At 46.2% G+C, this 12187-nt stretch overlaps 1 protein-coding gene across 6 annotated transcripts in view; it reads right to left on the bottom strand.

Moving 5' to 3' along the window:
- The window catches only part of NRP2 (neuropilin 2), a 90361-nt gene that overhangs the window by 29654 nt on the left and 48520 nt on the right, over positions 1-12187 (bottom strand). For all 6 annotated transcript variants that reach the window (XM_064451808.1, XM_064451813.1, XM_064451814.1 and 3 more), the window contains exons 11-12: positions 8565-8681; positions 5844-5996 (exon numbers count right to left, since the gene is read on the bottom strand). In XM_064451808.1, coding sequence (XP_064307878.1) covers positions 5844-5996; positions 8565-8681 — 270 coding nt within the window. The remainder of the gene's footprint in view (positions 1-5843; positions 5997-8564; positions 8682-12187) is intronic.

Raw genomic sequence — 12187 nt, 5'->3', positions numbered from 1 at the left:
GCAGCCACCTCTTGCCTGCCAAATCCCATAGGTGACTCTGCTCTGGGCCCTGCCTGCTGCCTGCACAGCCCCAAATGCCACCCTTGACCTTGCTGAGTGTCAGGGCTGGGGAGTCATCCCATCTGGGCCAGATCCTGCCATCTTTCTGGGGCATGTGAGCTGGGAGGCTGCATCAGCCCTTGCCTTTCCCAGGGCGCAGATCAGCTCAGATCCCCTCAAGACTGCAGGATGCTCTGGTAGCAGTGGGATGGCAGCTGCATGAATATGCAGATTGAAATTGGATAGTTATTATATTTTTAACTTTTTTGGCAAATCATGCAAATTTACCTCAAAAGGCTGCCACCGTAATTTCAGTGACAGGCCTCTCCTCAATGACAGACTTTCATTTACGGAGGGAAATCAATCCTCCATAAAACTAATATTTATATTAACTAGATCACGGCGTCTGCTGGAAAATCCCCTCAATTTTGATTATGTGTTAATTAGCCTGCCAAGTCCTTGCCATTTCAGTCTCTAAATCAGTCCATGAAAAGGCATAAAACCCCACACCTGCCCAGAACCAAGCCCTCCGCCTGCTCTCCGGAGCCTTTCTAATGGACGGGCTATTACATCCTCTCTCTTAATTAAGCCTCACGTCCTCAACAGCACGGCTCAATTGTGAGTCCCACTGCCTCCCCCCGGGAGTGCAGGGAGGGCACAGTGTCCCTGACAAACCAAATGCCAATTAGAGCCTGACATTTGTGCTAAGTGAGCTGCTTGCCACCGTGCTGCTTCCACCGCCAGCCTGGCAGGCACCCTGCATGCCCCTACATGAAAGGGTGTGTGCAGACCCACCCGCGCCCAGGGTTTGTGCACACACAATTAAAGGCATTAACTGAGCCGGCGCTTCCACCGCACAGGCTGCATATTGCGACTTGCTTGCGTGCCTACATGCTTTCCCTAATCGGGCTCTGTGACTCACAGGCTGCTAAGTCACTGCTGCGAAGTGATGGAGTGATGCACGTGCTAAGATTTGAGAGACAGTGTCTTGCTTTCTAGAGAGCATTCCAGCCCGGTTTTATAGGCAGTGTGTGTCACTGGTGTTTGGGTCCAAAAAGTGACTAAGGACTCAGATAGGCAAACCACGAAGAAACGGATAAGCCCCAGAGGAATGGTTTCTTCTCCTCTGACCAAGTGAGCAGGAGCTTTGCTGGCAATTCAGGAACAGACTGTGCCCGTGCCCCTTCTCTCATAAAAGACAGTACAGACATGAGGACAGCCACAGCCCGGTCGCAGCCTGGCCCTAGCCTGCAGCCAGGGTGATCGCACAGCCCAGTTGACACTCAGCAAACCTGCTGTAATCTGGATGCTGGGACATCCCAGCTCCACCATGCTGCGGGCAGCCAAGGCACGAATGACTTTTTAGGGTTTGCTGCCCTCACTGTGCAAATGAGGGTCAGGAGAGCCCCGTACAGCTTTGCTGAGAGGCAGTCTGCACCACACATGGGGGAGCAGGGAGAGAGAGCCAGGTATGTGGTCTCCTTCCCACAGTGTGCAGCTGCTCACTCCTTGCACAGAAGTGCTTGACTTTCACACCACACCACATGCAAAACTCCCTCCTGGTTCAAAGGGGACATGATTGACCCTAGAGGTCAAAATGTGTCCCCAAGGCACAGGCCCTGAGTAAGTCTCATGAGAGTAAGTGCATACCAGCCCTGCTCCATTAACACCATGAAAACCTTTCTGCTGGTTTGGACGGAGTAGGAACAAGGCCTTCAGGCAGAAGTTCTCATGGATTGCAGAAAAAGGAAACTTTCCCTTTTAAAGATCCCATGGGAAAAACACAGGAATGGTAAAGGGTCACCATCAGCTTAAAAACAGCTCAACATTTGTTTTCTTTAAAAAATAAGCTCTTACGAAACTTCAGAGCACTACAAACATTCCTCTGCTGGAAATGCTTTGAAACAAATAAACCTTTCCCTGCAGTGCCTGCAGCCCGAATGAGCAGCATTCCTGGCCCTCAAAGCCAGCGAGGCCACGGCCCACAACAGAAGCTCTCACTGGGTTTTTGCAGCCCACTCCAAGAGCTATGTGGTCAGGAGAGCTGCAGGGTTAAAATCGCTTCCTTTCCTCTGTGCATGTACAGCTGCCAACATCCAAACAACACAGGGTTCGCAATGCTGCCAGGGCTCTGATGCTGATGCCATGCTCACCTGAATGAGAAGCAGTATGTGGTAGAGGTGCAGACCCCACAGTGCTCTTCTAGGACCACAAGGTATTTACTTAATGACTGCAAGAAAAGGGGAGGGGAAAAAAAATGGGCAAAATACACCAATTCCAGCTTTTCAGTGGTGGCTTATTAGCGTAGCATCACTGAGAACAATGCAACTACACCTACCAGCTAGGGTATGACACAGAATCTTTACACCCTTCAGGTCCAAGACCCCACTGAAATTCAAAGATGGTGAAGAGTTGAGGTGCCCAACTTACCAACTCAGATTTATTTTCAGGTCTTAAGAGCTCTGTCTTGACACCAATGGCACATTGCCATTGCGTGCAGCAGGAGAGGAGATGAAACCTCCTTGAAACCTGAACTTGTTGCCTCTTGAAGCTTGCTAGGTGCAGCTAAGGGGAATCTTCCTACACATGGGAAGCATCTGAAAATCCATAGAGAAAAAAATCCTGGCAATCTCTTGTGGGGCCATGGAAAAGGGAGCAAGAGTATTTTCTAGTCTTGCAAAGGGCAGGGTAACAGCTGGAACGACGCTGGGTGTCTGCCGAGTTGGGCACTTTGGGTCCACTTTCACCAGTCAGGTCCCCAGACATGTAACAGGAGCCTGCAGGAGAGGACGTGGAGCTAATCCATGGTGTGAAGAGCCCAAGGAACACAGGGCTAAAAAAAGAAATGCAGAGCTGCCTGAAAGAGTATCTTGGAAATAAAAATAGTGGAATGAGAGCAGTGGGTGTCTTGTCAGTCTCGAGAAGTTCTCTGCGCCAAAGACGAGGAAGAATTGCATGCGGCGCATAAAATCAAATTGGGAGATATCTAAGGAATTCAGGCCTGTATCTCAGCAGACTTTTCTAATCAAGTGCCTCACAGAGGATATTTCACCATGGTCATTTCCTTCCCCCTCCCTCTCATGCAGACTGAGCCAGAGGTCCTCCTTTTATTATTATTTTTTTCCCTTTTAATTTTATTTTTTGTTTTGCCATTTTCAGAAGAAATAGCAATGCATCCCACATGGGTCTTAAAGGCTCAGCACATTTCCTTGCTACTGTGGAGCAGCCACAGCCTTTAGTCTAGGCCAGCACCTTTAAATCAGAGTAAATTGGGCTCCAGCGGCTTGCAGTTCCCCTTAGCTTTTGCCCTGCCCCTGAACCAAGCACAGCTGCTCTCCTTCACCCAACTGCTCACCCTGGGGTGGGGAATTCACAAGAGAAGACCACCCTGAACAAGGGCTTTTCATTCCTTGCTCCCTGGAGTCTGAAGATGAATTTTCTAAGTAGAAACAAAGTGCTGGAGGGAGTGTGAGGGAAAGGCAGGGGAAGAATGGGGGAGTGTGAACCAAACAATGCTTCAATTATGTTCTGCCGATGGGCCAGCATTGCCTCTTTTTCATGTTTCTCAACTTGCTTTTAAAAGCTGTGCAGGGAGGAAAAAAGCAAATAGTTGCTTCCTTTTGTGTCACGTCTTTTTAATTTCTAAGACTAGGACCAAAGCGAGGTGCGGCAGCAATGCCTTTGCACAGTGGCCCCTCCGCAGCCCTGCGCTGTGTGGGCAAGGTAGCAGCGTGGCTGCAGGGAGGGTGCATCCTCGTCCGACCCAGCCAGGAGGCTGATTCCATGGCAGTGCCAACAACAATCCCTCAGCCTGTGCCTGGTGTCTGCTGCTGACTTCCTCCATTGCTGTGGGCAAGTCATTTCAGCCCCCTGCAGCTGCTACCTCCTCCTCTTCCTCCACCCGTACTGCCCATGGCTTGCCAGGCAGGGCCTGAGCGCCTGTCTGCACCTCGTCGGTGCTTTGGTGACTGGCTTAGCACAGCACCATAAGGGAGAGCTCTCCACACTGGCACAAAGACAGATCACTGAACTCAGTAGGAGAACATTCCCCTGGCCACAGCAACGAGGTTTTGCAATTCTGATTTCTAACTAAGAAAGAGAAGAAAGGGTAGAAGAAGAGTAAAAACCAGAACTGCGTGCTGAGCTGTGTGAGGCAGCACCAACCTCTCCTGGGCTGTGCACGCGCGCACACAGGCACGCGCACAGTCTTCTAAGAAACTATGGCCAACTAATTGTAGGGAGACTCGGGGGAGAGGAAATGAAATGAAAAATTGAGTCTGAGTTATAAAAATAAGTAATTTTTATCCTACTTGCAGGAGGCTTATATTAATTAAACATTATTACAGCGAATGAGACGGGGAGGGTTATTAAGTCTGGGGCTGGCTGTAAGTGTTCTCTCCTGTTGCCTGAGGCTCCACTGAGCTCCAGATATTAATCTTCTAAAGCACTCAAATGCTGAAGAGATAAACACTTGAAATATGAAAATGTTTTTCTCCATAGCAGACACTGTGACCCTATGTCATGCCAAAGAATTTGTCAGATGTCCGTATAGGCTGCACTTACAGCATTACCATGTCTCTTAGAAAAATGCCGAGCACCTCAGGAGCTGCAGAGAGAAATGATGTGTGCATTTGCGTGGGGTTGATTTGTGTGTGGAGCTGTAGCAGATTCTCCTCTTCCCATATGTTTCTGGAATACATATTTTCCTCTTTAGCACTGCCTACCAGGTGTTGGCTGCATGGCTTTCCAACTGGCTGGCAGCACTGCCAATCTGGCCAGCGCCTCTGCCAGGTGGCTAACAGGTTCGCCTGAATGTTTGTATCTCGAGACTCAACCTTACTGGGGGGGGCGGGGGGAGGAGCCCACAGCATGCACAGCTCCCTGGGTGCATGGCATGCAAACACCGGAGTCACCAGGCATCAGGGCAGAGCTGAAGACAGGTAAGATCAGCCAGCTGTCCCTGGCAGAGCCTTGAGTTTCAGAAGCAATGACTGATAGTGAAGAGAAGTAATGCTGTGGTGGTACAGTCTACTATTATACGGAAACTGGCAAATGTTCTTCCTGCCATCCGTGCCACAAAGTCAATGAGGGTATGGAAAGGGCACTAGTCCCGGGGTGAGTTCCAAGATGTGAAGCTGAAGAACTTGATCTATCAACCACACTGCCAGAGGCAGGCTCCCTTCCAACCCGTGCCAGCACATCTCAGTGAGGTCCTCCATAAATTAGGCTCTGCCACACTCATGCAAATCTTCTGCTTCCAAAGCACAGAAGAGAAAAAGAGCAAAAGTCAAACAGCAAGAAACTGGCATATTTCAGCATTCTTAGGGCTTAGCTCATCCTTCACTTGGAGGAGGCTGAAATCCAGCCTATGAAAGCCAGAGTGCAGAATAGCTGAAGACTGTAGGAAATCTGAGCAACATATGGGAGGAAGAAATGCACCTCTAACAAAAGAGGAAATGCATTCTGGGGAAAAAGCATTGGGTCCTACAGAGGACATTTGGATCAGGGTGTGGAACAAAGCCCAGGCTAACCTTCACAGTCACAGGGGGATTCAAAGTCCAGTGTCTGATTCACGGCTATCTCAAGAGGATAGTTAGTATAATTCAGTGCCAGTGGTCACAGTCCTATAAATAAGTAATGAATCATACAGCAAAGCATCTGAAAGCTTCCACAAAAGAAAACGTTCAACTCTGCACAGCCTTCACAGCTCTTGATAGATGTGCAATTATCAGCCATACTGTTCACATGGAGAAAGCCCCATCAGCTCCCTCTTCCCTGCTTTGGTATGGTATTAACCATCTTACCAGGCACAGTCTCAGGGCTTGGTTCAGAGTTGCCAATCCTGGTGCTTGTAGGCTTAAAAGACCACGTATAACCTGTTGCCAAGTCATGTGACCAACCACAGAGGTCTTCAGGGAGATCAAAGTTGCAGTTGAAGTTTGTAGGGAGGTGGAAATCTTATAAAAAGAAATAGAAGCAAAACAAAGTTGGATTAAAAGATGACCTACCCATAGAGGTTATTATTAAAAAACAACCCAAAACTAAAATAGTTGGCAAGACACAAATACTGAAGAAAGCATGAAATCTCACTCACACTGATGCTTTTAACCTATCTCACATTTCATCAGCTCCAGGGATCAGCTTTAAGTTCTGCATCATCAAAATGCTCACACCACGTCCTGCAGCTAATCCACCAAACTAAGCAAATATAAAAGCAGGTACCAAATGCTTCCAGACTTTAATCAGCACCTTCTCCTCAACCCCTAGAGCGGTCAAATATTAAATGCCTTCTTAAATGTCAGGGAAGAGCACTTCCTGAGTGCCCTGTGCTCATCAGTTCCTGCACTGGCTCCAAAAGGAGAATCTCAAGTGCTCCAGAAACCCAGCTCCTGAGTGACAGATCTAGCCACTTACACCAGACGGGAGCTGTCTGTCAACGTGGTGAGCTGTCACTCACCACTTCCTACCTTCTTGTGGAAATGTTACCAGGGGAAATGCAGGGCCACCATGAGCTCAAGCTTTTGGATTCTAAGTGAAAGGAGCCAGCCTCTATTTCTAGCTCCACTATGGACTCACCACATGGTCTTTGGGAGAGCCATTTAACTTTTCATCTGTGAAACAGGAGCAGAGCTAATTCCCTTGTGTCAACAGCTTTAAAAACTCTGGAGAGCCTTCCTGGAGAGACAAGTCTGTGGGCAGGAGGGCACATGCCAGGGGTTGCATGTAGCAGTGAGGCAGCTGCTAGCTCCTTCGGTCAGGGAAGCAGCCATAAGGCACGGAGGCTGCAGAAATGGCCTGAGACCATCCCAAGCACTCAGCAGACATGCACGTCAGAGCCCAATTATAGGCTGGGTTTTTCCTAAGCGAAGAGGAAGTTTTAAATGACATTGCTCACAAAGTGAGCGATAGCTCAAAGGAGGTGAGTGACTCAAGTGATAGGCATCAGGGGAACTTCGCTGTGAGGGGCAGAGGGCTTTCTTTACATGCGCCCACTTAGAAATAAAACAATGCAGTTCATGGATCTTTTTATTCCAATCTAATCTCAGACTCTGGAGACCAGCATTGTTTCTGTTTGGCTGTCATAAATCTGATTGTCCAGAGAAACATACTCATTGTTTATGGAGTATGAGAATGAAAATTGTTGCTAAATCTGAGGGAAGCTGATGGGAAGGCTGGTTCCACACTCCATGGCATACTCTGCTTGCTCTCTTGCCCTGGACTGCACCCAGGAATCGTGTTGTTGCAGAGACTATTACTGGCCTAAATTTCCTCTTGGCACCTTCTCAAGTGCCTCAATGGTAGCAGGGTTGCACAGGCTTATCACTGAGGCAAAGCAATGAGAATCAGGCCCTTTGAGCTACTTCTGCAACTTCCGTTTCCAGAACTGAACTGCAGCAGAATCCCAATGGGAGGTGCAAAAAAGCCAATTAATGTTCTTTTAAAAATGTATTTATTTTAAAACCCATTATTTTTTTCTCTGGGACTGGAAGCTGAAGTGACAGAAGTCCTAGGAGCTATCTCAAGGTTAGCTTTTCTTCATGAGGTTTCTCATTGAAGTCCTTGTGTAAATGCCCCAGGCCCAATGCTGAAGCCCAGGCTCTGCTGTCATGCCCTGGGGCATGCATCTCTTGCACACTGCACTGTACAACTAACAAACCCTGCACAGCTGTGCCATGCTGTCTCCCCTTAATCTGGACATTTCATAAGCTTTAGATGCTCATGTCTCCCTTGCAAGGACCAGAATAATATGACATCTGCTTTTACAGGTAGGAATCTGAGGCAGAGAAGATTAGTCCCCTCCCAGCACTGGCTCTTAACAAGCACAGCATGTAGTCTAATGTAACATTCAGCCTCTTTTATAGTCAGAAGAGGCAGGCAAGCACCACAGATACCAAAGCATTTCCTGTACATCTGACAGTCGTCTAAGATGGAGGGGACACAAACTCCCACCTGGAGTTAGTGTTCCCTTTTCTCTGTTGTGTGCACAAGGAGCCGAGACTGTCCTCCTAAATTTTAAGCACCAGATATTAGGGAAGATGATCCTTAACAGATAGGTGTTCAAGACATCAGTCTTCTCTACATGTAATTTACTCCCACAGCTGTGACGTCTGCAAAAGGAACCCTGCATACCAGGCAGTATGAATCTCTCCCCTGAATCACCTTCTGAATTTATGACACCCAGCCAAGGGGATCTGGAACGGAGGTGGCTCTAAACAGGGCACTAAGTGACTTTCTTCAGGTCATGGAAGGAAGCTGGGAGAGCAGCTCTTCAGGTTTCATACCCTAGGGATTGAATTAGCTGTTATCTCTTGCTCTTGCATCCTTCCTTGATATAACTTATCAGATTTTGGCAGGTTTTGTTTGTGTGTGGGTTTTTTTTTTTATCTTGGCCTATCGCTAATTATATTACTCTAAGCATTCCAGGAATCAGCCCCATGTATAGGAGCTAATGGGAAGATAAGAGTATTTGCTTAGCTCTTAACCCATCATTTATTGAGATAAAGATGTGCTGCTCTGATACTTACCCTCCTCTTCTCCACAGCTATCACCACACTCGGTTGCCTCTTCGTCAGTTGGGTATGGAGTGGTGGTCTCTTCGCTTTTCAAAGTGGGCACCATTGTCTCTGCAGTGGGCTTTACATCTGATAAAAATGGAATAGAGATGCTATTTGCAATAGACAGTACAAAAAGCCCAGGTAGGCGGAAACAAAGCAAAAAAACCCTTTTTCTCATGTTCTTATAATGGCAGGAAGAGATAGAGCAAGAATACCATGAAAATTCCACGTGCCACAAATGTCAGCATGGTTTGAACTTCCAAGTGAACTGGCTGTTTCCATATGGGAGTTCCTTTGATTTAGCATTCCCTTTGGACAAGGCTCTCCTCTAGACATACATACTACTTTTTCTCTTAATTTTTTAATCTACACTGGTGTCGGCAATCCGCTTAGCTGTCATTACTAGATAAGAGAGATCACAGGCAGAATGTATTTTTCTTTCATGAAGGCATATGACACGTTAAAAAAACACACACAACATTCCCACCAATTGTGCCAATTTATAAAACAAGTCACTCAAACCCACAAGCGATGTAACCGCAAAAGGACCCAGAGGATGTCCTAGTGCGCTCTGGCTCACTGCAGAAAGCATCTGGTTTCACACTCCAGGCTCCTGACTTTGCTTTCAAAGGGTCTCTATCCAATTTCCCTCTCTGCGACATGGCCTGTGTGTAACAACCTCCAAGCAGGTGTCGGGAAATTTAAGCAAGAAAGGGAAGGATATTAAGATCAACAATAAACAACATTAGGTTCCAGCAGTCTTTCCCTTTAGGGGTGCATTAACTGGAGTACAGCAGGCTTGATTCCTTCCACTTTTAAAAAGAGGCTGCTTTGCTCAGCTATGTGTGATTGTGTTTCTTTGTTGGCACCCTTCAGGATATCATTTAATAAAGCCAGAAGCAGGAGGAATGACTAAATACATTGAATATTTTCCATAGGATCCTTTCTACCCTTTTATATTCCTGTTATTAAACATGTTGTGCATAAAGTCTCTGGATTTTTTACTTTTTTTTTTCCACAGTGGCTGTCTTTTGTTCAGGATAAAATACCAAATAACCTCAAAGTCTTTTAATTTCTAAGTTCAAATTTGTTACAACCCCATAAAACTCCAAACACATCCAAGAAGCAAATTGCAAGCAGCCAGGCACAGAAAAACATCATAAAAAAGAAAAGAAAAAAAAAGCAGCAGGTGAAGGCAACTTATCAAAAGCTGCAAGTTATTTAGAGCCGGTACATTTTTTCAGGTTGTTGTTCTTGTATATTGAGATTTATAGCTGAAATGTGACAATGTGGAAGGACCTTGAAAGCCAAGTCCCATACGGGACACAGATGCTGAGTGGATGTAAATCAACAGTGTTGCATTGCCCTGGACAAGCCGCAGAAATATATCTTGAAAAATCAGTTACCATGGCAGAGCTGCAACATGATGGTTACAAGAGATAATGAAAATAGCAGGGAGGACAACGTGATGTGTGAAATGGAAAGTGAAAAAAGAGGTCTTGCTTGCTTGCTTTCTCTCTCCTTGGCCCAGCAAGTGTCTGTTCAACTGGTGGTAACTGCTGATCAAAATGCAAAGTCACTGAGCAATTGAAACCAGATGTTTGGAACTTCAAAGGAGAGAAAAGCAGCTGCAAGTGAACATTCATCAATCTCCACTCTTCAGAGAAAAATTTTGGCAGGTCTTTGAAAGAAGCCAATTGCCGACTGTCTGCTTCCCAATTTTTGAGTTACTAGCCAACTAGTTTGTGAGCCCAGTTGCTGTTACCTGTTTGACTCAGTAATTAAGATGTTCGTTGCTGATAAGAAATAGGAAGAACTGGGCAGGGTACACATGGGCTTAGACCCTCACTTGAAAATATTTTCAATCGGCTTGTTTTAATCCATTTCTTAATCTTGTTCAAAGCAGGTGCAATTGCCTGGGTTTTCACAGCCAGTTCTGTAACATGCCTGGGTCCACCCAGCAAAGGAGGGCTGTGTCTTGGCGTTGTCAAGGACTGCTGCATGTAGCCAGCCTGGATTTAGCATGCAGATAATGCCATGGGCTATCTCTGCTGCCCAGGTTGCATCAGGGATATAAATGTTTTTCATAACATGGTGAATCCACAAGATTACAAGCCCTGCTCTGATTACAAAGCTGAATGTCTGTAGATCAATAAAGCTACGAATATTTATGACTTGGCAGTTGAGTTTTAAACATTACAATGTGCAAATGATTAGACAGCCACACTGGGAAATGACCATAAAGCACCCTGCCTGGAAAAGCACGGGCTGTTGCTGCTGATATTGAAACTGAGCGTAGACATAGCTGTAAAAGCAACTTTGGACCAAAAATAGCACCAGAAGTTGAAGACGCCAAACCCTTCTTATTCTCTAGTTTGGAGGAGTGCAATGACATGCACATGGTCGGAGGTCTCGTGCAACTGCCTCACTTTGCAGCAGTGATGCAGTGCTGTGATGCACCAGCCATCAATGGTCTGCAGAGATCTGGCAGCTGGAGACTCCCAGGAGCTGCAGGAAGCAGCAATGTAGGAGCTGCCCGACTATTTCTGCATGGAACCTCAGCTCTTGCTGCTTGCATGAAAGCCACCGCGCCTGCTTCTCCGACAACATCCCAAAGATATTGTAAGATTTAAATTAAGATCTAATCTTGATTTAAAGTTTAGATCATTTACAATGGCTTCCCAGTCCAGGGGAAGACTTGCCATTGACTTTAAAGGTGACAAATATTCATTCTTAATTGTAGGTACCTGTGTTGTGTGATTTGCTGTTAAGTGTTTGCAGTGCATCTCACAGCACATCACAGGAGGAAAGGGCAGTAAAGACTCTACAAAAGGGTGGAAAAAAGCTCCGTGTCTTTTAAGCTTCCTAGAATGGGAATTCTTACAAGAAAATGCCTTCTACAGATGTGTTTATAAAATGGAAATCATACCTCTTTATTACTGACATCTGGACACCAGATTCAGATTTAAGCAGATTATTAAAAAATAAAACAGATTTTAAAAAGGGGCAACTAGCCCTTGGCACTGAAAAGCTAGCATCAGACTCAATGAGCTGTTTGGTAATTTTTGGCTTTTGGGGATGAAACTATGGAGCAATCAATCACCACTGAGCCTCAGAGGGTCAGAGGCACAACCTCTACTGCTCCCAGTGAGTGTGCTACAGGGAGTTTTCACCTCTGTATTAAAAATAACGGTGGCTGCAAGGTGAAAAACAGGTGGGAAAAAAGTAAAGAAACTTCCCTGATTTTAGGGATTTCTCTACAACATTGTGGAGTTAAATCCACAACCTTGCCTGCAAAAGGATTTCTACATGGGGTTCAATGAGAGAAGGACAGTTGTTTTTACAGTAAAGCCTTATTGTGGCAGCTCAAGGTACCTGTATGGGTCACTTCGCCCCTGTCCTGCACTTCTGCTTCTCTTCCTATTTTTTGTCTTATCCATTTGGATTAAAAAGCCCAAATGTTATCTAACACAGAGACTGGGAAAGCCTGAACAAATCTAGATAAAAGATCAGAAAGGACGGAGAAGGGAGTCTGGGACAAATCCCACATGGGGCTCTGTGTGAAAGCTTGGATTGAGGTCCAAACATTGCAG

This window comes from Phalacrocorax carbo, chromosome 5 (assembly GCF_963921805.1).
Source record: "Phalacrocorax carbo chromosome 5, bPhaCar2.1, whole genome shotgun sequence".
NCBI classification, from domain to species: Eukaryota; Metazoa; Chordata; class Aves; order Suliformes; family Phalacrocoracidae; genus Phalacrocorax; species Phalacrocorax carbo.
Note: the sequence above shows the minus strand (reverse complement) of the source record. Positions and strands in the feature narration are given on the sequence as shown.